The 22270-nt window shown below is 34.3% G+C and overlaps 1 protein-coding gene across 2 annotated transcripts; it reads left to right on the forward strand.

The window, feature by feature from the left end:
- The first annotated feature begins 8101 nt into the window (after positions 1-8101).
- Positions 8102-13691, forward strand: LOC127101403 (uncharacterized). Of its 2 annotated transcripts, XM_051038815.1 has the most exons (14): positions 8102-8446; positions 8533-8666; positions 9220-9369; positions 9810-9918; positions 10094-10397; positions 10851-11064; positions 11231-11320; positions 11662-11917; positions 12101-12219; positions 12628-12726; positions 12829-12876; positions 12970-13080; positions 13189-13279; positions 13374-13691. In XM_051038815.1, exons 1-14 carry the CDS (start codon positions 8209-8211, stop codon positions 13472-13474), a joined length of 2064 nt encoding a protein of 687 aa, XP_050894772.1. In that variant the 5' UTR covers positions 8102-8208; the 3' UTR covers positions 13475-13691. The 2 variants fall into 2 exon arrangements, with proteins under 2 accessions (XP_050894772.1, XP_050894773.1); XM_051038816.1 differs by lacking the exon at positions 8102-8446 and having other exon boundaries at positions 9210-9369.
- Positions 13692-22270: the final 8579 nt, after the last annotated feature.

Genomic DNA, 22270 nt, shown 5'->3' on the forward strand with positions numbered 1-22270 from the left:
GAGGTGGAGAAATGAGTTTCAACATCTCATTCATGTTCAAGAGAGGCTTATTCATCATGTCAAATGTATATCTTGAAGAATTTGAGGTCAGATCAAAAGTTTCCAAAAATGGAAAGTGACCTATAATTGAAAGTTTCCAAAAATGGAAGGTTTTTGGTTCAAATTCAACTTGATCTTGCATCATCAAATAAGCTTCAAAGGAAACTTTGTCCAACATTAAAGTTGAAGATCTCTTTCTCCCATTTCCAAAAAGTCCAAGATCATGAGCATCTGATGAATGGTTGAGGAGATGTGATCAAATCATTGCAAAGTGTGCTTGAAACTTCAAATGGCCATATCTTTTGAACCATAACTCCAAATTTGGTGCCTCTTTTTCTAAAATGCTTCTCATGTCATGAAGTTTCCAAATCAATCATCACATTTCATGAAATTTCATCACATAATCATTTGCTCATTCATGTGATATTTGGAGGGAAAATCATGAATTCAAAATTGGTGCATCATGTGGACTTTTTAACCATTCCAACATGTTCATGAGAGGATTTTAAGTGAAATTGCATGGCCATTGCTACTGTTCATGTGGGATTGCATGCATGGGGTGAAAAAACCAATTTTTGCATAACACCTCTTTTCTCACTAAATTTCATTAACCAAGCCTAAACATGATTAGCAAATGGATTAACATGTCATATAAATAGTTAATCATAACATAATTGCTCATTATTCATCATTTCTAGATCTAGAAGTTTTTCCCTCCATTTTTTCTCTCAACCAAAACTTAAAAAATCTTCAAAGAACATTGCAATATTCTTCCATATTCTTGTTCTCTGGTGTTGATTAAGTGCAGATCAAGCCTTGGATTGTGGAATTCGTGTGGAAATTGTGCAGTTGAAGTTCAAGAACATAACCATGGCAAGTGAAAATTGAGCTAGATCTACACGCTTTCAAGCCTTAATTCCTTCATCAAACTTCAATACATCACTTCAGGAGCAGATTGGAAGCTTGCTAGGCCTTTGGATCGTGCGTTTCAAGAATCTGCTCTTCAAGATGTCACATTTTTTATCCTTTTATTTCTCTGTTTTATGTGTATATTAATGTAGATCTTGCCTTGCTGATGATTCTGGTGGAAATTTCACATGATTTGGTGCATTATTGAGTGAGTTATGTGGAATTGAAATTTTGTAGATCTAGAATGTTTTGATTCGTTTCTTAAGATTCATGTTGAATTAGTGTGAATTGTTATTGGATTCGAAACCTGCGTTGCATGAACTTTGAAATGATGTAAAAAAAATTGAAATCTGAAAAATTCTGGAAATTCTGGAAAAATTCTTGAACGTTGTTACTGTTCATTCATCATCTTCGTGAGGAAGATGATGTTCTTCATCTTAGCGACGCCCTAGCGTCCGCGTCTGTCCGTTGCTAGCATGAGGCTAGGGCTTTCCTGCAAAACGGCGCCATTTCGTGCCAAGCGCTCATTCTAATTGGCTAGCGTGTTTCATAGCTCAATCCTGGCCGGCACCACTATTTCAAATAAATTCTTCTTTTGGCTTTTCCCTCCTAAATTCCACATGTTTAATCCTTTTTTAATTCAATTTATTTCCAACTTTAGAAAATCATATTAATTTGAAAAATGCTCCAAAAAATCCCTGGTTTTTTGCTACTTGTACATTAAGATGTCCTCTATTTGATGATGATAAATTTTGAAGTTGTGCATGGCTGGATTTTGATTTGTGTTAGAATATGTGATCATGTGTACATTTGTGACCTTGCTCCATTCATCTTGTCGTGAAATGCTTGATTTTAATCCAATGGACATGAAATTTTGCATGATTGTTCTTAACATGTTGATGGATGTTTTGGTTTTGGTTTGACATTTTTTCCATGTGTCATTTCTGTTTTATGTGCATGTTAACATGGTGTGACAATTGGTGTCACACAATTGGTTGATCAACTTGTGCAATTTTATTTCCATGCCATTTGAACTTGGATGCTTCTGATTTTTTGTATGATAATCATGTTGGATGTGTTGTATGCTCATGAATTTTTCCAGAACTATTTGAATCATTTCTGTTTTGATTTGGAATTTTCATTCTCAATGTCCATTTGAATGCTTTGAAATTGTCTTTGACTTCCCTTGCACATGAAATGCCTTTGCTTGATGATTTTGTTTTGGTCCTTTTTAGGACATGTTAATATGTGTTTGAAGTTGCATTGTGTTGAAAATTAGCTTCTGTTTTGAATTTTTTCTTCACTTTTGACCCTAGGCTTGGACCTAGGGGTTTGGACTTACATGTGAGTTTTGAATTTCAGGACCAAGCACCCAAATTCCATGGTTGATGTTGCTTCACCATTTGAATGTTGATATTTGCTATTGATTGCTAACATTTGGTTGTTTTGTAGGTTGAGGATAATTCACTTGAGTTTGCCTTATGGCTTATATGTTGTACATTGGGATTGTCTGTTTGTTATTGACTGTTGTCTGTTTGTCTGAATGTTGTACTGATTTGTTTAGTTGTTTACACAGGTACCTAAGTTGCTTTAAGTTCATTTGAACTTTTCTTTGCTTGTGGTTGGCATACCACTTAGGTATAATCCATATTCTTCATGTAGTCTGGAAGACCTGTCATGTTACTTTGGCAGGCACCTGTCTGAAGCCCTCCTTAAGAGGCCATGTTTTTGCTTGTTTACCTTTGTGCCCTGTACATTTAAAGACCTCCTAAGTGAAGAGGCATTGGCAGATAAAAGGGATGTGTAATCCATCCCCTGCTACTCAGTTGTGTCATTCATCTTGCTCACACCATGTGTTGACGCACTTTGAATAAGAATCCAAAATCTTGTTGTGTCAAGTCATGTGGAATAGAGTCCCACATTCTGGACTCCCACACATTCTTTGATTCAAGCTCACCCAGGCCTGGGTTAAGAGCTATGAGGCATAACCCTCATCTCCATTTCATTTGCTCACCCTAACTCTCAATGTTAGAGGTTAAGAGCCTGACCACCCTTCCAGTATTTGGCTTGTTTGTCAAGGTCGATATGACCCCTCGACTAAAGCCCAACCTTGCTTGAGCCCCCTTGGTTGTGTATAGTGTGTGCTATTTGCTTTTGATGTTTATCTGCTTAGCCTCTCATCTCCTTTCTGTAGGAGTCGTATGATCAACTTTTGAGGAAGTTGACGTACGTAGAGATAGACTTGAGTTGACTCACTGCCTGTGTGAGTCAAACTCTTGTTAGAAACCTCAACCTAGGACTATTGTGGATTACATGATAACTATTAGGCTCGAGTCAGTCTCCCTTTTAGTTTGTCATTTCCCAGTCTCTGGTTAGGATAGGAATTTCTCCCCTGTTAAGGGGAACTACGTTGCCCTGATCCTCATACCAGATGAGGTACGTATGCAGGAGATCGTGCGAGATCTCTCTGGGCACCCTTTTTTTCTTTTTGTGTGTGTTTGCTTGACAGTTATTAGGCTCGAGTTCCAGACTCCCTTTTAGCTTGTCTGTTTGTTGACCTCTCTTGTGTGGGTGTGGAGTCTTACGTAAGTCCAGCGATTGGCAGTCGGTTTCCCGTTTGGGTGTTTGTTTGTGTGGAGTCTGACGTAAGTCCAGCGATTGGCAGTCGGTTTCCTGTGTGTGTTTGTTTGCTTGGAGTCTGACGTAAGTCCAGCGATTGGCAGTCGGTTTCCTGTGTGTGTCTGTGTGCTTGGAGTCTGATGTAAGTCCAGCGATTGGCATTCGGTTTCCTCGCTTGTGTTTGTTTGTTTGTGGAGTTGGATGTAAGACCAGCGATTGGCATTCCGATTCCAGTTGTGTGTTTTCTTTGACGTCTCAGCGTCTGTGCGTGTTTTTTGTTTCGGTGTGCGTTAGCCGAACTACGGTAGCTCTGATTCTCAATCCAGATGAGATACGTAGGCATAGGATGCGATATCCTAGCGAGCCCGTTTCCCGTTTCCCCGAACTACGTCGACTCTGATGTTTGTTTCTGACAAACTACGTAGGCCCAGGATGCGACATCCTGCCGAGTCCGCTTCCGTCTCCTTCGCCTGTGTTTTATTCCAGTGTGCGTGCATTCTTTGAGCAGTTATTTAGCAACCTTATTCTATTCTTCTGAGCGTGGATCCCGTCGAGTACGACGGACGTGAGGGGTGCTAATACCTTCCCCTTGCGTAACCGACTCCCGATCCTTGCAATCTCCGGTCGTAAGACCATTTCCTTTCCAGGTTTACTTCGAGCGTTTCCTTTCCCTCCGTTGGGATAAATAACGCACGGTGGCGGCTCTGTTTGTTTGCTTTTTCCCGCCGGTTGTTTTTCGCGGATGCGACATGCATTTACAACTCAACTAGATAAATCTTCTATGCAAAGTTACTGAAACATAGAGGTGTACGTAAAAATAACAAGGACTATTGTAAACCCTAGCACTATAAAATCTTCAATGTGAATGCTTATTTTCCAATGTAGTTTTGAGCTTCTTATATAGAAAACTAACTCTGGTTTTTTCCTTGTAGATCTGCAGTTATTTTAGTCTATAATCTTTACACAATCTGTTGGATATTTGATTTCTCCTTAAATATCTCCAATAAAAAGATTTGATTTGGTTTGTTACAAATTAAAATTTAAATCTCTTTTAAATCTCATTTTATCTTCACAGGTGTCCAACAAATCATATAATCATATATTACTAAACCAATAACAATAAAACATAACTGAACCTTCTCAAAAGATTTTGTTACAATGCAACAACCGGGCGTCTGTTGCACAAGGACCAAATGTCGTACCAACATGTTGAAGCATCGTGCCCATCATATGTCCCCTTTGCAGTTCCATACAAATTTAGTAAGCTAGACCAATCTTGAACACTTGAATACTTCTCTAAAGTGTTGTTTTTCTAATTGCAGTCAATCCAAAGGGCCAATCCAATAGGAACAACAAGGTTTGGACAATCTTTTAATCACTTGGCTTTGGTTTAAAAAATAATTTTTAACATAAAAACATTTGAAAAATATTTTAGGTGTATGTTTGTGAGTTGCCTTAGTACTTATAAGTTACTTCCTTACTTTTAAAATGCTCAGGTCAATCAGATAGACATACATAACCTGGCGAGATTTCTCACTTCTTTTGAGGCTTCAAGATTCTTTGATGGATTGCTTCTAATTATATAAGCACTTTGATCTTTGAACCTCTTTTTGTTTGATAATGCATGAAATCTTTCTTTGGATAGATCACCATCATCAAGGGTGAAAGCTATTGTCACCGAATTTAAACATTATTGTCGTTACCAAAACATCATATAGCTCTTTCAGCGGTATTTTCAACTTTATACCTACAAGCACATAAATCCAATTATGGTCGTCAGAAGAGGAGTCACGACCTGAATAACTTGAGCACTGGAAAGGTCATAATATATCTTCAGCTTGTCCAACTGATCTATGTTATCTGCATAACTCAATCACACATGTAAAAAAAGCGAGATGGGTCACAGGCATGAGGGGCTCACTAGCAAGAAGCGCAAAAAAAAAACACCCCAGTCCGAGGTGAAGGGGCCGAACTAAGGATTATACGGATAAAGGCTAATGAGCCCATGGTCCTAGAAGTTATCCTATGAGGAACACGCCAAATGGAGCATACAGAAGAATAACCAAAGGGAAGAATTTTGAGGTTTGTATTCAACACACAACTAAAATGCCCTAATGTAACCCAAGATGTTGGATGGAGCTGGGATATGGCAACTTTCAAGTGCTTCAGGATAATTACTTTGAAGTCAGAAAAATGCATATTAAATCCTATTCTTATGAATAGACACTTGTAGAGCGGGATCAAACAATCGTCAAAGGAATTACATATACTATTTTCGATCCCATTGGAAGAGTCGACTATTCTAGGGGATCTCTGACCATAATTTTAGCAATAACTATAGAAGCTTCGGGGCTCAGAACTAGAGATGGAAATGAGTCGAGTCAAGTTGAACTCGCCTAAGATTGACTTGACTCGTTAAGAACTGGTCCAGCTCAAATCTCGGTTCGAGTTTGACACGAACTCTTTTTAAGCTCAAATTCTACTCGTTTGACATTTTAAATTAATATTTTTTAAAAATAAAATATTGAAATAAATAGAAGCTATCAAATTGAAATTTAACTTTGTCTCAAAAATCTACTAATTCAAAAACTACACCACTTTCAAAAGATACATTTGAAAGTTTAATTCAAAACTACTCAATTGAAATTGAAATTTGTCTTAAAAATACACAACTTCATATAGATATTTTGGAACCTTATAAATTTAGTGAAATAGTACACCAAAATTTACTAGAAATTGATACATTTTCATTGCAAAATGATTATACGACTTGTAACCTTCATTATACATGTTATTTTAATAAATGACATTATGCCTCCAATAAGGATGACTCTATATGAAATTGTCAGCTTTACTACCATAACTAGCACGGAAGAGTCAATATAAGGTTAAAATTTGGAGTAAATATTTAATCCTACTCTTAAAGATAATATAAACATTCTCATATATAATCGAGTTGACTCATGAACCTAACGAGTTGAACTATGTATAATTCAAGTTCAACTCATTCAGTTAACGAACATAGTTTTTCGCTCATATTCAACTCATTTGGTTCATGAACCTAGTTCAACGATTTAATTATCGAACAGAGTTCCAAACTATTTTTGAGTTAGTTCGGTTCATTGCCAACCTTACTCAGAGAAGATGGAGTGTCCATTACTTTTGCATCCACCTAGCCAGCTCCGCCGCGTCTAGCCGATCTTGAAGATCTAAGTAGACCTTCACATCAGTGTCACTGGGTTCACAGTTATTGGTCCTCATACAAAGTTGAATCTAATTCTTAGCGCGTTCTTTCCTCTACCGGGTTGACTTGTATTTCCTCATTGATTAAGATGGTATGGGGCATATGGACCTCAACACGATTAACCTCTACACCGACATTTGATAAAGTGACTTCTAATGAGTCAGATGAAGAAACCCCTTCTTCTAGGGAGTCCCCATATACCCTTTCCGAATCAGAATCATCAGATAATGATACGACTTAGGGCTTCAGATGTTCATGATCAATAGGAGAGAGATGAGAATCATGGGATATCCCCATTTTCAAAACAAAAGAAGTACCGCTCTCAGAATCACTCAATAACTTAACGAAATCATCACTCATCATGTATAGAAAATAGGAAATGCCTAAAGAAAAGCTGAGTTGAGGAAGGTAGCGTGCCGTGAGATATTGATAAAGCGGAGAAGAGGAAGAAAGGCAAAGACTTTTGGAGAAGATGGAACAAAGACATTTTCTAGGAAAGTGACCGTAAGTTTGAATGCCAAGGGTTGCAAAAATCTCCAAACATTCAACTCCTCATATTTATAGGCAACTGCAACTAAAGGATTCAGACCAACTAGAAAAAGAAGTCACAAGATCAGTTAAATGATTTAAATCAACTGCGCTTATGTCCCTACTACTTTTTCAACTGATTTCAAACGTTTCAGTCCTATTTCACATCGGACAACATCGTTGAGGCTGACCAACAACACTTAAGGCTTTTCCCAACTTCTTCAATGTCTGGCAAAGCCTTGGAGACAACTATTCTAGATTGACCAAAGTCGAAATGACTAAGACTCAATTCATATCAAGTCCACACCACTTGATCCAATATATAAAATCAGTTCACACAAAATGTAAGATACATTCTCTTATTTTCATTATTCGCTACAGTCATTTTAAATATTAAATTAACTTAATATTATAGTGTTAAACATGCAGATCGACCCCGCACCGTCGTAACGGAGATTAACACAATCGTTTCAAAATCATCCATTTATTCTGATTCTTGATCCCTACAATTACTAATTCAATTATTTCAAAGAGGATACTTCATTATATATAGACACTAAACTAAGGGAATTAGAGATAAATTCAGTAACTAATGTTATACCTAATTAGGAATAACTAAACAAACTAATTACGATGTTAGAGTCTAATGGGGATATAATAAACATCCATATTATTAGATTTGACACATTTTCCTTCCGTGTTCAAATTTTCTCGACTACTACTGCAGTAGTGTCGTGGACTCTTTCGGTCAACAAAATTTGTATTAATTTTCTCCGCCACAAATACAAAATCACCAAAATAAATAAATTTCCGTTTACAAATCCAACTTACTTTTTCCCTTCATCTTCATTGAAACACATCTCTCCATAATGGCTCTCCTCACTTTCCCTCATTTTCCTTCCAATTTCCACTCACTTTCCCGCTCCCCAAACAACCGCTTCTCTCCATCTCCCCGCCGTTACTCCACCACAACCGCAACATCTTCCAGCACCGCCATTCTCTGGTTCAAGCACGATCTCCGAACAGACGATCACCCTGGACTACTCGCTGCCTCCGAATTTCGATCACTAGTTCCTATTTACATCTTCGATCACCGCATTCTTTCTCGTAAGTATGGAAATTCATTATTATCACTCTCTGAGCTGAAGAATTTGGAACTGGAAATTGAATCTGACGGTGTTTTGATTTTGCAGGTTTTTCCGATGAAATGCTTGAACTAGTTCTGTCTGCGTTGAAGGATTTGAGGAAGTCTTTGCAGGAACGTGGTTCCGATCTCATGATTAGGTTTGGCAATGCTGAGAACGTGATACAACAACTCGCAATCGAGGTGTTTTTTTTTCTTTCTTCTTTTCATTTATGCAGTTAACTAGTTTTACTTAATCAGAACTTTTTTAGGTTTTGTTTCGATAAATAACTTAATTATAAGTGTTTATGTAAAATGAGTGTATGTTTGGATAAAACTTATTTGCAGCTTATAGCACTAGTGCTTATCAAAATAAACTCCCATAAGCTATTATTATAATAAAAGATAAAATAAATTTAAATTGTTTTGCTATGTTTTTAGTAGTTTTCATTACAGAGTTTATATAACTAAGATAAAGAAATTTATGAAATATGTGAGCTGAGAAAAAATATCTCAAGCATATTATAGAGAAAATACAAAAAATTTCACACACAAAAAATTATTGATTTCCTTGGTATATTTTAAAAAACATTATTGGTCATTGAGAAGGAAAGGAGGTAGCAGTTCCTTGCTTGATTAAAACTTAACTTGATCAATGCATTGGTGCATGGGGATGAGAGGATAGTTTTAGTTTTTGAAGCACATTCATTTTTTTTCCCTTAAACAAATTCAATTCATCGCTCTCAGGATGGAACAGGTCAAAGCCACTTGTGTATTTGCGGAACAAGAAGTGGAGCATGAACTGCTCTTCGTCATGGATGTTGTCAACAAACATTTGAAATCAATGAAGGTTCCACAAGACATTCCAAGAATTGAATTGTGGAAGACTCCATTTTATGATGTAAAGGTAGGTAGCTTGTTAGTAATTGAATGTGTTTGCTAATTGTAACATATTTATTGGAGTGAACAACAAACTTAGTGAAATTATAGGAGTTGGTCAATTTGATCTTTAAATCAATGAAACTCCAAAATAATTCGTTAATTAAAAAATCCTCAATGACATTATTCTTTTTGGTTGGGAGAGTTTTGGAGACTAAATTGACTAACCTATAAAGACTAATGTTATCGAGAAATTTCAACTTTCTGTGATCATTATTAATTTCGTTAACTTTATAGATGATGAGATCAAGCTGACCAATCCATATGATTTAGGGACTAAATTGGTGATCTTCTCGTTTTCACTTGTTTGATTGAGTTGATTAGGTAAGAATGTCATACTTGCGTCATGGTGGTGACACTTTTGTGCAATTCAGTTAAGTTTGATTGATCGTTGTCATTATCACATAGGTGCAAACTCTTGCCTCATCATATGATGACTTTGAGAAACTTCGGCTCCAAGTGACTACACCACTTCAGCTTTCAACATTACCTGGTGCAGAGATGGAGTTAGATTGGGGTGAGTTTTGTGGTGGTTTGATTTTATTATTTATTATCAGGATTCATCATATATATATATATATATATATATATATATATATATATATATATATATATTCTCAAAAGATTATTCGATATGTTAATTCACTTTATGATGTTGCCTGAAGTCAAGTGATACTTGTTCATTGTATTAGGCAATCTTCCCGGGTATGATGATATTAAGGGGTTTATGGCTAACAACCGGAGGAAATCACAAGATGATTGGAATATGATCAAGGAGACATCAGCTGAAACCCTGTTAGGCAGAGAAATGTTGAAGTCCCGTGAGAGTGGGGAGAGAAGTTATGGCTTTAGACAGATCAAGTCAGAGGAATCAAATAAATCTGTGTTTGTTACACAAAAAGGAAATGTTGTTGGAGGTGGAACATATAGTGTACTAAATGCATTGTCTGCATATTTGAGGTATTTGGAAGGAACGGCTCGTGATGATTGGCAAGAGTATGTAGTAATAACCCTCTTTCTACGATTCTATTTTTTCGGTAAATTTATTGAACAACCTGGATTCTGAAGCTAATGTTTTATAAGTGTTTTTTTTAAGGAAAAAGTATTTTCAATTCTGAAAAAGCTTCATTGTTTTACCCTTCCTTGTTTACTGTTTCTTGTTTGTAAATTGTTGCTCCTATTTCTTATGACATTGATGCATTCTATTTCTTTGCATCATTAAAAGGGCATAAATTTCTTCTCGAATAAAATGTGTTACGCATACCCGTGTTTACCTCGAAGGTTTCTATGTTTGTATTCTCACCATGTGTTCCTTTTCCCATTATTTTCTTTAACACATTCAACATATGTTTCATTTGCTAAGTTTCTAAAAACTCCCTATTGAAGTGTCATTAAATTAAATAAAAAAGTACACATCATGAAATTTTGCTTCACCTTAAACTTGTGCAGGGTACATGACAAACTGCGTGCTTCAGAAAATCGAAATGGAGCATCATTTAACGCACTATTTGGTTCGGCCTTATCTCTGGGCATTATATCCAGAAGAAGAGTACACTATGAAGCTATCAAATATGAGAAAGAACGAAAGGCAGGATTCTTATCTCCTTTTGGATATTCAGCTGCTACTATTGCTGCAGCAGTTGAGGCCGTGTGTTCAAAGGAGGTACTAACTATAACAGTTATGCCGTATTAAGAGTACAAATTGTTATGTGTCTTATTGATTTGGTTGGCTTATCTGTTATAAATGGGTAGTTTTCTGGACCTTCTTTCTTTTCTTTCACTTTTATCTTTTTTCTCAAATGAATAAATTTATTTTGTTGGTGTTCTAGTGGTATTGGATTTTAGCTTTGAGAAATCAGATAAACAATGATGGAAAACAGTCAACACGGATATGGAGATGGAATGGTTTTCTTATTCAGGTATTAAATTAATTGGATCATACATAGTCAAAATTTGATTTCCTATTAAGAGAATGCCAGGAACATATCCTTCAACACAATCTTTTCAATACACCTTTTTCTACTAGCTGTAAAGGTTCCATCAAATTTAGTAGAACTCAAATGTGGGAGCCACATGATTTAATGGGCCCCGTTTCCAAATTAGTGGGATCTATTTGAATTTCAACCAAAGAAGCAATAAAAGTGAGTGTGTTGCTGGAACTCAGTTAACTTTTCTTGAGTCCACTCAATTATCTTTCCTCTATGAGAAAAGTTAAACCTAAGCTATTCTGCTACTTTAATGGCTAAACTGCTTTTCTCAGTATACAGTTGCTGGTGAAGATGGTCCTGCTGTTCTTCTTGTGCATGGTTTTGGTGCCTTTGGAGAGCATTACCGTGACAACATATACGGTTTATCTAGTACCGGACATCGAGTTTGGGCTATTACATTGTTAGGATTTGGCAAATCCGAAAAGCCAAATATTGTATATACTGAACTCTTGTGGGCTGATCTATTGAGAGATTTTATTGTCGATGTTGTGGGGGAACCCGTCCACCTTGTTGGCAACTCAATTGGTGGTATGATTTAACATAAACTGGGTACACTTTTCTACAATAAAACCAAATAAAAATGATTCTCTCTTTTACACAAATATGCACAGTAACTCACTTCCTTGGCTCTGTACACAATTTTTATCTCTAGTTTGTTCTTGCTTCTGTTGATGATTTGGTCATTTACTACACACTGTTTCCCAACTTCAGGTTATATTGTTGCTATTGTTGCTCGAGTTTGGAATGTTTTGATCAAATCCATTGTCTTGATCAACAGTGCTGGCAATGTTATCCCAAGAAATACATCCATGTCATTGTCTAGGCAAAGTGTAAGCAAGGACAACTGAATTACTGAAGTTCATACTGCACACTCAAGACTTGAATATTTTTTTCTTCTCTTGCCGGCTTTGTCTGAAAAACTAACCAATTTTTTTAATTCTTCCCATCACTAATTTTCTCCTCTATTTTTTAATATTGTAAAATCTGCAATAGAAGTTGGATTTTTAGATTTTAAAATCTCATGCTTTACCTGAAGTCTATCATGACTATATAATTTTCATGAATTGAGAGAAGCTTCTAAAAGTGCATAATCTGTTAGTAAATATGAATCTTTAAGCTGGGATTATGTAAATTTCTTCAAATATTTAATTTGACAATGTTTATTGCTTATTATGAGTACAACATATTTAGATTATTCTTTCTACAATTTGCTTTTCCGTTTACCTGTTAACATTCAGGATAGAAAAACATCAGTGGCTACATGGTTGGGTTCTCGCATTATTCTGTTTTACTTGAGGCTAAGAATTCAAGAACTTGTTAAGCAATGTTATCCAACTGTAAGTGTAATTTTTGTCGCTAATTTTTGAATCTCACATATTTGTTTAGCATTGACATTGATGGTGCTTGGTTCTGTGTCATTTTGTGTTGCACTTTTGCAGAAGATTGAAAGAGCAGATGATTGGCTCATAAATGAAATGCTAAGAGCAGTATCCTATAGTTTTCTTCTATAATCTAGACTATTTGTATTGCATAAGGATTCATATTCATATTCTACAACCTTCTCCTTTACATATTAAAAGTCCTATGATCCTGGTGTGCCTGTGGTCCTAGAAAGCATCTTTAGCTTTAATCTGTCCATACCTCTTAACTATCTTCTTGAAGATGTCAAGGAAAATGTTATAATTATACAGGTATTGTAACATACTAACATGGATATGAAATATTGTCGGAAAAACCGAATAATGTGAATGTTAACTCCTAGTTTAGCTTTATATGTATTTTTAATTTCATTTTGTCAGGGAATGAAAGATCCAATTTCTGACTCTAATGCGACGGTGGCTATGCTTAAAGAGCATTGTGATGGTGTTATAATCAAGAAGATAGATGCTGGTAGGAAAATTTTATATATCTGTTTTATTTTTTATTGAATCATAAGATGCATTAGGCTTTGTTTTAAATTGATTCTTTTTCCTAAACATTACAGGCCATTGTCCACACGATGAGGTGCCAGAACTAGTTAATTCTATCATTTGTGATTGGATACATAGGGTGGAAAGTAACATTTTAGCAGGGTTCTCAGAGTAAAACTTTTTGATCCATAAAGATACAATATTAAGTTGTAGAGATTGATTTAGGAAAAAAGAAGTTGTATAGATTAATAATGAATACACTGGTAACACAATGAACAATTAAATTATACAAGTATATTTTTTAAATAGCATTTAGGAAAAAACATGTACTCCCTCTAGGAAAAAAGTTGTAGAGACATAATTGTGGAAATTAATATTTTACTAAAGTCTAATTTTCTCTTTCAAATTTAAATAACATGTATTCCCTCTATTTCATATTATAATCAAAGTTTATATTTTTAAATTCATTAAATAATTGATGTATTTGATCTATAAATCTAATGCATCAATTATTTGATAAATCTAAAAAGATGAAATTTGTTTATAATATGAGACAGAGGAAGTGTAATATTAATACTATAATACAAAATTTAAAAAATTTGAAACGATAATATGAGAAAAAAGAAAATGCACTGATAATGTAAAATATTTGTACACTGTCAATCAATCACGGATAGGGGTGTGCATGGATCATAAACCAGACCAAACCAAATTGAACCATATATATGGTTCGCTTTGGATCTTAAAACTATTTTTATAAAACCAATTTATTTTTTTAAAATCGATTTATAAGTGGATCATTTCGGTTTTAAACCGATTTTTCAAAAAAAAAATAGTTAAAAAAAAACAGTTTTAAATCAATTTCTTTAAAACCAATTTTTTATTTTCTTAAAAAAATCAATTTTAAAACCAATTTTATAAAAAAAAATAGTTTTTAAAATTATATTTTTAAAAAATCAATTTTATATCAAAAATAATTTTATTTTCTTTTAACTAACTTTTTTATTTTCACTAGTTATAAAACTATTTTATATAAAAAAATATTTATTTTCAAAAATTACTTTAAATTTGACTTTTATAATTCCCACAAATAATATCTCGATTAAAAACAATCCCAAAGTATGATGTGTTACATAAAAACGGTCATAAAATAAAATAATTATAAATCATATATCTATAAATCATAATTGTTTATAAAATAAATAATTCATTAAAAAAATTGTTCAAGCTTCTAAAATCTCTCATAATTGTTTATAAAATTAATAATTTGTCAAAAAAATTGCTTAAGCTTCCAAAATCTCTGATGTAGGTGGAAGAGTTGAAACCGTATTTTTGGATGTTGCATTCGTTGACACCTTTAAGAAATTCTATAAAAAGTAAAAATTAAATGAACTTATATAAAACTTTAATTTCTTCACTTTAGAAAACATTAGTTTTTCCATGGAACTTAAATGTTAAAAATATAATTTGAAAACCACTATTCTCAACTGATATTGCTAATACATTTAACTTATAGACTAACAACATACAACAATTAGAAACAAGTTTCAAAGTCTAGGATGAAGTTTTATATTATAACAACCTATGAATTATATTGAAGATAATAAGTTCCGGGAAACTCCTATAGCTTATCGGCTGCAATATTTCTAGATCTTATACTGAACAATATTGTGGTGGTATGTATTTGGAATATAATTGTTTTTAAAATATAATATTTTTTTTGTAAATAAAAAAATGGAAATCAAAAATAAAAAATTTCTAAAAATAAAAAATAATTTATATTCTGAAATTATAAAAAAAAATTAATTATTTTTTTCCTGAAAATAAAAGTTTTTTTTTATTCTGAAAATTTGAAAAAATAACCTTTTTAAAAATTAAAAAAATTATAAAAAAAAGTATTTAAAAAAAATCTAAACTTTTTTAAAAAAGAATTTTTTTTATTGAAAAAATACAATATATTTTTGATAAAAAATATTTTTTTTTATTTAGAAAAAAACTAATAATTTTATTTGAAAAAAAATATCAAATATAATTTTTTCGAAAAAAATTTAAAATATAAAATTGATTTATGATGTGATAAAACATGAAAATAAATAAATATAAAAATTTAAGGAATAGTAAAATTTGGATACCCAATAACAAAATCAAATTTTTATAATGAGTAACGGATTATATTTGGATAACAAAATGGATACCCAAATTTTTATTTTAGTATTTGGTTTGGTTCTTTAAAGTGGAACAATTTGGTTATGAATAACCGGTTTTTTTGCACACCCCTGATCACAGACATGTATCCCGCCAAATCACATGTTTAATTTTAAAATACCCGTATGTCATGACAAAATTTTATAATTCTATTGGATGATGGTGTAAAACTAATTTGCACCGACAATACACTAACTTTAATCTCCGATGATATATGAGTAAACCACCATGTAGGTCATTAATCTGAGTTTAACGAGGATGCTCTAACAGTGTAAAAAAGTTTTATATTGTCATCCAATAGAAATATATTATTTTACTATGTCATATAAATAGTATAAAATTTTCAATCTAACTTGACGGGATGCATGGTCGTTATTAATTGACCGTGTATTGTGAGTGCATCATCTATTTTCTTCATTAACTTTAATAAATGAATCAATTTAATTTTGTTTGAGCCAATTTTTTAAATTTATTCTCTCGGTTAATCTAATTAATGATTACCGTGCTGATGTGACGCCTTAATTGTTTAATTTATCTAAGTTTTTATAAACTCCTTTCGTCTATAGTTTTATTAATATTTTAAATTAGTTAGCAATTGTGTAGAATGTTATTTAATTAGGTGTTTTTTTTAAATAATCATGTTTTTCAATTAAAATAAAGAATAAATATGTTTGTGGTTCTTTTAAATATTTCATATTTTATTTTTAGTTTCTCAAAATATTTCATTTTTCTTCCTAAAAAAATTTATCCATGCTTTTGGTCGCTCATGCTAAAACTGTCGCTAAAACAATCGCTAATTCAATCTTTAAGTAGTAAATCGTCGCTAAGTTGTAAAAATCATTGTTAAGTTGTAGAAATGACCAAAAGTATGGATGTAAAACTTTAGAAAGACCATTTTTTAAAGGAAATTTTTAAGAGACTAAAAATGAAAATGAGATATTTAGAAGGACCACAAATATATTTAATCCATTAAAATACTGCAATAACTATCTTTCTTCATAATTAATCAAAATACATATGTTTCAAACAAAAAAATCGCAGCAAAGGCGCTATAGATAATGGCGCATGCACTAAAAATATAACAAGACCCTACACAAATTGGCGACTGCACCACCAATGCGTCAATGGGTCTGGCACATGTGTTAGTGTACAAATAGGAGGCACTAGTAGGTATGACGCTGGTGTGTATTGACTTTAAAAAAAAATTAAATTAACAACTAAATAATAATAAAATATTTTGAAATGAAAAAAATTAAATACTAATATTATCTAATTAAAATAGAATTACATGCGGAAAAGTTTTATACACATATTTTAATAGGACCCACTTGATAATAACGACCATCGGTTCCACATCCCAGCGCCGTCCTTTGCTTTTGAGGCCTCCCACGATTCGCCTGAGGTGGTTGCTGCCTCGCAGAATTCACCCGAAGTGTTTGATGCGAGGTCTCTTGGATATTAGTATTATCCATGAAATCTAGCATCTCTTGCCAACTATATTGGGACACGCCTGTTTAATGATGTTTTTAGTAAACAATCACGAGTTTAGTTCACTTAAAAGATTAACTCGAAAAATATCAAAGACAATTTGTACAAAGACAAATTATGGTGTAAAGTGCGTGTGATTTGGGTTTAAATGTTTAGATAGAGACCAAATGAATGCAAAATATAGACTTTGGATAAAGGCAATAAACGACAAATAAAGTAAATGACATTTAATGTAAATACATCGAATATAAAAGATTTGCAGAAAGTTTAAATGGTGGGCGTAGACTCACATATCTCACAAACTGTTTCGCTATGTAACTTGGATACTTTAGTTCTATAGAGAATTTGTGAGAATTTGCGACCTCGACTACAATGCTTAAGCTTGTATTATATACTATTACAAAGAAAACTGTCAACAACGGTTACATCCTATAAATCTGACACGTATCTCACTACTTCGGCCTTCGTGCTCTAACTTGCTTCCACATGTCTTTAAGGATGTAACTGCTGACAAACCAAACAAACGTGGCAATAACTGGCGATAATTGTCTCTAAAAGCGTTACCCGCATCTGTCAAAGGCGAATACATCTCCAAATGACATAGTCTTAGGACTTAAAAATATCCTAAGTCCTTAACACTTAAAAGTGTCGACTTCGACTTCGTGTGAAAGATTTGTTATATGATCTTTCAAGATCCTGAACATGTTTGAAATAGAGAGTGATCTTAACCTTGTGGGTCTGTTCTTGAGACTCCTCTAAACCATTCTTGCCTTCAACTCCACTTACAACTCAATCAAACCAACAAGTCAATACAACCAATATGTCAAGGCTTCCGACTTAAGCTTTTAGACACTTAGTAATGTCAACGTAGCTTCACCATTATTTTGTTGACTTTTCACTTAGCTAAAAATCCCATGCTAACAGATTCCCCCCCCTCCCCCCCCCCCCCCAAAAAAAAATGTCACTTTCGATCATATATATCAGATGGAAGAAATGTGACACTTTTTGTAACTGCTCGACATTACTTAGATTCATTGCACATGTCACATCAACTGGACATTTTTAGTCATCATAAATACTTTCCACCCAACCATCATGTCACAGACGTGCGTGCAATTAATCATCATTGGTCTGATTTTCGAGGAGATTAATGAGCCACTAAATTAAATAAATTCATTTAATTTTTTTTCCAAATAACTTAAATGCCATCTGCGGATTTGGACATGCCACTTGTCCCAATTCTTTGGAGGGAAACTTAAAATTTTCTTCCTCTTAGTGGTTATTTATCGGCTTCTTCATCCTCCTGCCTTTTCTTTCACCATCTTTTTCTTATTTTCCTTCTATGCTCTAACTTCTCAGAATTTCCCCCAAAAAACCCTTTTAAATTCATCCTGAGCAATTTTCTAGAGAAAAAATTGCTTCTTCATCTTCATCAACACTTCCTATTCCTCTTGCTTCTGACATTAGTGTTCCTATTATTGTTGGTAAACACAATTACATCCCTGAGCCACCAAAATAAACAGAACAAAACAAGACTGCAATAAGATATTTTCCTGACTATCTGAGTCAACTTTTACATACTCTTCTCCTTCATCTTCTTTCTCTTCATCAACATAATCTTCACTAGAAAAATCTTCATCATCAGTTCCTTCATTAACATCACCACCCTGTACAACTTCCTTCTTTTCCTCTTCCATCACTGCCTTCATCAATGTCTACAATTTAATCTTTGTAGCAATGTTAGATCTGATGGAGTCCTCAAGATCTTTGCATGTTTCCTTCAGCTGAGCAATGACACTCTTCTTGGAGGTGGCAGGGCCAGGTGCCTGAGAGGATGTCATAACAATGTTTGGGACATGAGTTCCTGCAAAGAGTTTGTAGTGGAATGATAAGGGAGATTCCATTTTCTTCACACTGTCAATGGGCAGCAAAATACCAGGATGTTGATTTAGGATGATTCCACAAATGAGGGATGGAAAATAAATGGGCATTTTTATAGCAGTAGAGAAGGCTTGTTTCAACACTTGTTCAAATATGTATTTTCAAAGTCAAACGCTCTTTTTGTACCAATAACATAAATGAATTTTCCCAGACCAATAGATGTTGTTGAGGTATGATTAGTGGGCACGCAGTTGACAATACCAATCCTATGAAGGATGTCATATTTCACACTTAGCTTACCAGCAGAAAAATTTCCTTTATTTAGCCAATGTCTAACCTGCTTGGCCGTGATTTCTTTGCACACCTGATCATCAGTAGCTTCCAGCTTAACCTGAGGTTCATCTGTTCTTCCTAGAAAAGTATTGATCACAGTTGGGGAGAATGTTACAGCATTTCCTCTCACATAAACTTTACCATAGTCAACACTCTTCTTATCACCACATCCATTAGGGATAGTCACCGCAAACTCCTTTACTAAGTTTTCATAACAAGGTCCAAAGTGTGTGACAATCTTCATTAGCCCAACAACTTCTATCAGTTCCATGACCTCATTACACTTAAGGGCATCCTTCCCCAATTCCCTTTCTAGAGCTACCCTTCTCTGAATGACATACTTCAACCATTCTGCATTCTTCATATAGTGTAAAGAAGAATTTTCTAGTGGATCTTTGGACCTAGCATCACGAGGTTTCTTGTTAGCAGATCTTTTTATAGGGGTGATGTCATGGACATCCTTTGCAATATCAAACTCAGATTCACTATAGGAGACATCTTTCGTCTTTCTAGTAGGGGTAATAACTTTACTCCAAGACTTAGTGGGTTCAACAGGAGATTTTCCTGTGGAGCTTCTAGAAGGAGTTCCTTTCAACCCATCAACTTTTCTCTTCACTTCCCTGGAGGGAGAATCTTCATAAGCAATAGTCTTTCCTTTACGTCTCTGCAATCTCTTGGTAATACTAGGAGTAACAATGTTTGTAAGGGGTTATTCATCAGAGATAAGTTCTTCAACATTGAAAACAAACTCATCTTTCTTTTTACTTCTTCTCTCACGAGCAACATGATCAAGAACATTTTCCTTAAATTTTTCCCTTGAGTCATTGTTAGGGCTTAGATCTTTTGCCAAAGATGTTTGAACATCTGGAAAAACATCAGACTATACTTCCTTCAAAACAGATGCAACAAACTTCCTAAGTTCCTTATCCGTTTCACTTCTTTCTGTTGCAGTGGGATTTACAGAGTCATCAACGCGCAAGCTAGGGTTTCTAAGTTCAGACCCTTTAAGCCTAAATTCTTCTTCAATAGTATTCTGATCATTACTAGGGATTACGGGTTTAGAAGATTTACCAGAAGTCTTGACAACTTTTGACACAAACGATGTAGCTTTCTTTTGAGGAAGGGGATAAACCATGGATAGAGGGGCAACGTCCAAAATCAGATCTGTCAGGTTGATCATTTGAAAGGTGAGTTTTCCCTAGACGACGGTGAAAAGGATCCACTGGTTTCAGCTGAGACATGCATGTGAGTGGGTGAAGAATGTTGAGACATGTTAGTAGACGCTTGAGGCAGACGGAATAAGGAGATTTTTTTTTTTGAGAGAGCCCAGATGATTGTAGAATAATGATGCGTTTGAGTTGAAAAGGTAGTGAGGTTTTGTCCAAACGGGTACAGAATGAGGTAAGGGGTTTAGGTAAGCGTGTGCAGTGTAATGATGAGAGATATGCTCTTGTCTGGCACACTTAATTAGCTGTAATTGCGATAAATGCTCATTAACAAAAATCCCAAGTTTCCCTCTTAATTTTTCAAATTGACTTGCATCCAAGGCTTTGGTAAAAATATCTGCAAGCTGATTCTCTGTGCTGACATGCTCAAGTGTTATAACTTTGTCTTCAACAAGTTCTCTGGTAAAAGGATGCCTGATGTCAATGTGTTTAGTTCTACTGTGCTGAATAGGATTTTTAGAGATATTAGTAGCACTCAAGTTGTCATAGAATAATGTCATGACATCTTGTGTGACATTGTATTCTGTTAACATTTGTTTCATCCACATTAGTTGAGAGCAGCTGCTGCATGCTGCTATGTACTCAACTTCAGCAGTGGATAGGGATACACAATTTTGTTTCTTGATAAACTATGAAATCAAATTGTTTCCCAAGAAGAAACATCCTCTAGAGGTACTTTTATTATCATCAGCCCAATCAACATCACAATATCCAACTAGCATAGAATTTGAATCATGGAAGTACAACATTCCATACTCACTTGTGCCATTCATATACGTTAGAGTTCTCTTTACTTGATTGATGTGACTTACTTTGGGTTCAACTTGATATCTAGCACACACACCAACAACAAAAGTTATATCTGGTCTGCTTGCTGTAAGGTATAAAAGGCTGCCAATCATACTTCTATATAAGCTCTGGTCAACACTTAACCCTTTTTCATCTTTAGATAACTTCAAGTGGGTAGGTGCAATAGTTCTTTTGTGACTAGAATTCTCCAATCCAAATTTATTTAGAATACTCCTAGCATATTTTCTTTGACACAGAAAGATGGAGTCTTCCATCTGATTGACTTGGAGCCCAAGGGAGTATGTCAGTTCTCCTACCAAACTCATTTCAAACTCAGATTGCATTTGTTTAACAAAATGTTGGACCATCTCATCTGACATCCCTCCAAACACAATGTCATCCACATAGATCTGAGCTATCATAAGTTTTCCATCCTTTTCTTTGACAAAGAGGGTACTATCAATTCCACCCTTTATATATCCATGATTGATGAAAAACTCAGTCAACCTTTCATACCAAGCTCCCGGGGCTTGTTTTAAACAATATAATGCCTTCTTTAATTTGTACACATGATTTGGGATTGTAGGATCAATAAATCCTTTTGGCTGTTCAACATACACATCTTCATTTAAATAGCGTTTTAGGAAGGCACTTTTAACATCCATTTGGAACAATTTGAATTTTAAAAGACATGTCATTCCAAGTAACAATCTGATAGACTCCGAGTGAGAAACTGGAGAAAAGGTTTCATCAAAGTCTACTCCTTCCATTTGGGTGTATCCTTGAGCAACAAGTCTGGCTTTGTTCCTGGTGACAACCCCTTGTTCATTAGACTTGTTCTTGTATAGCCATCAAGTGCCAATAACATTTGTTCCTACAGGTATTGGAACCAAATCACACACCTCATTTCTTTTGAATTGACCAATTTCATCTTGCTTAGAATTAATCCAGAAATCATCAATCAAAGCTTACTTGATATTCTTGGGGTTCAAATTTAGAGACAAAACATGCATTTGACACAACTTCCCTTTATCTGGTGATAATTCCTT

The sequence above is a fragment of the Lathyrus oleraceus genome, chromosome 7, assembly GCF_024323335.1.
Source record: "Lathyrus oleraceus cultivar Zhongwan6 chromosome 7, CAAS_Psat_ZW6_1.0, whole genome shotgun sequence".
Taxonomy (NCBI): Eukaryota; Viridiplantae; Streptophyta; class Magnoliopsida; order Fabales; family Fabaceae; genus Lathyrus; species Lathyrus oleraceus.

Bases quoted from the DNA above. Each gene is read 5' to 3' on its own strand.
- LOC127101403 (XM_051038815.1), top strand. From the start codon at position 8,209: ATGGCTCTCCTCACTTTCCCTCATTTTCCTTCCAATTTCCACTCACTT. The intron at 8,447-8,532 runs GTAAGTATGGAA...TTGATTTTGCAG, and splicing joins CGATCACCGCATTCTTTCTC to GTTTTTCCGATGAAATGCTT. The intron at 10,398-10,850 runs GTATGTAGTAAT...AAACTTGTGCAG, and splicing joins GCTCGTGATGATTGGCAAGA to GGTACATGACAAACTGCGTG.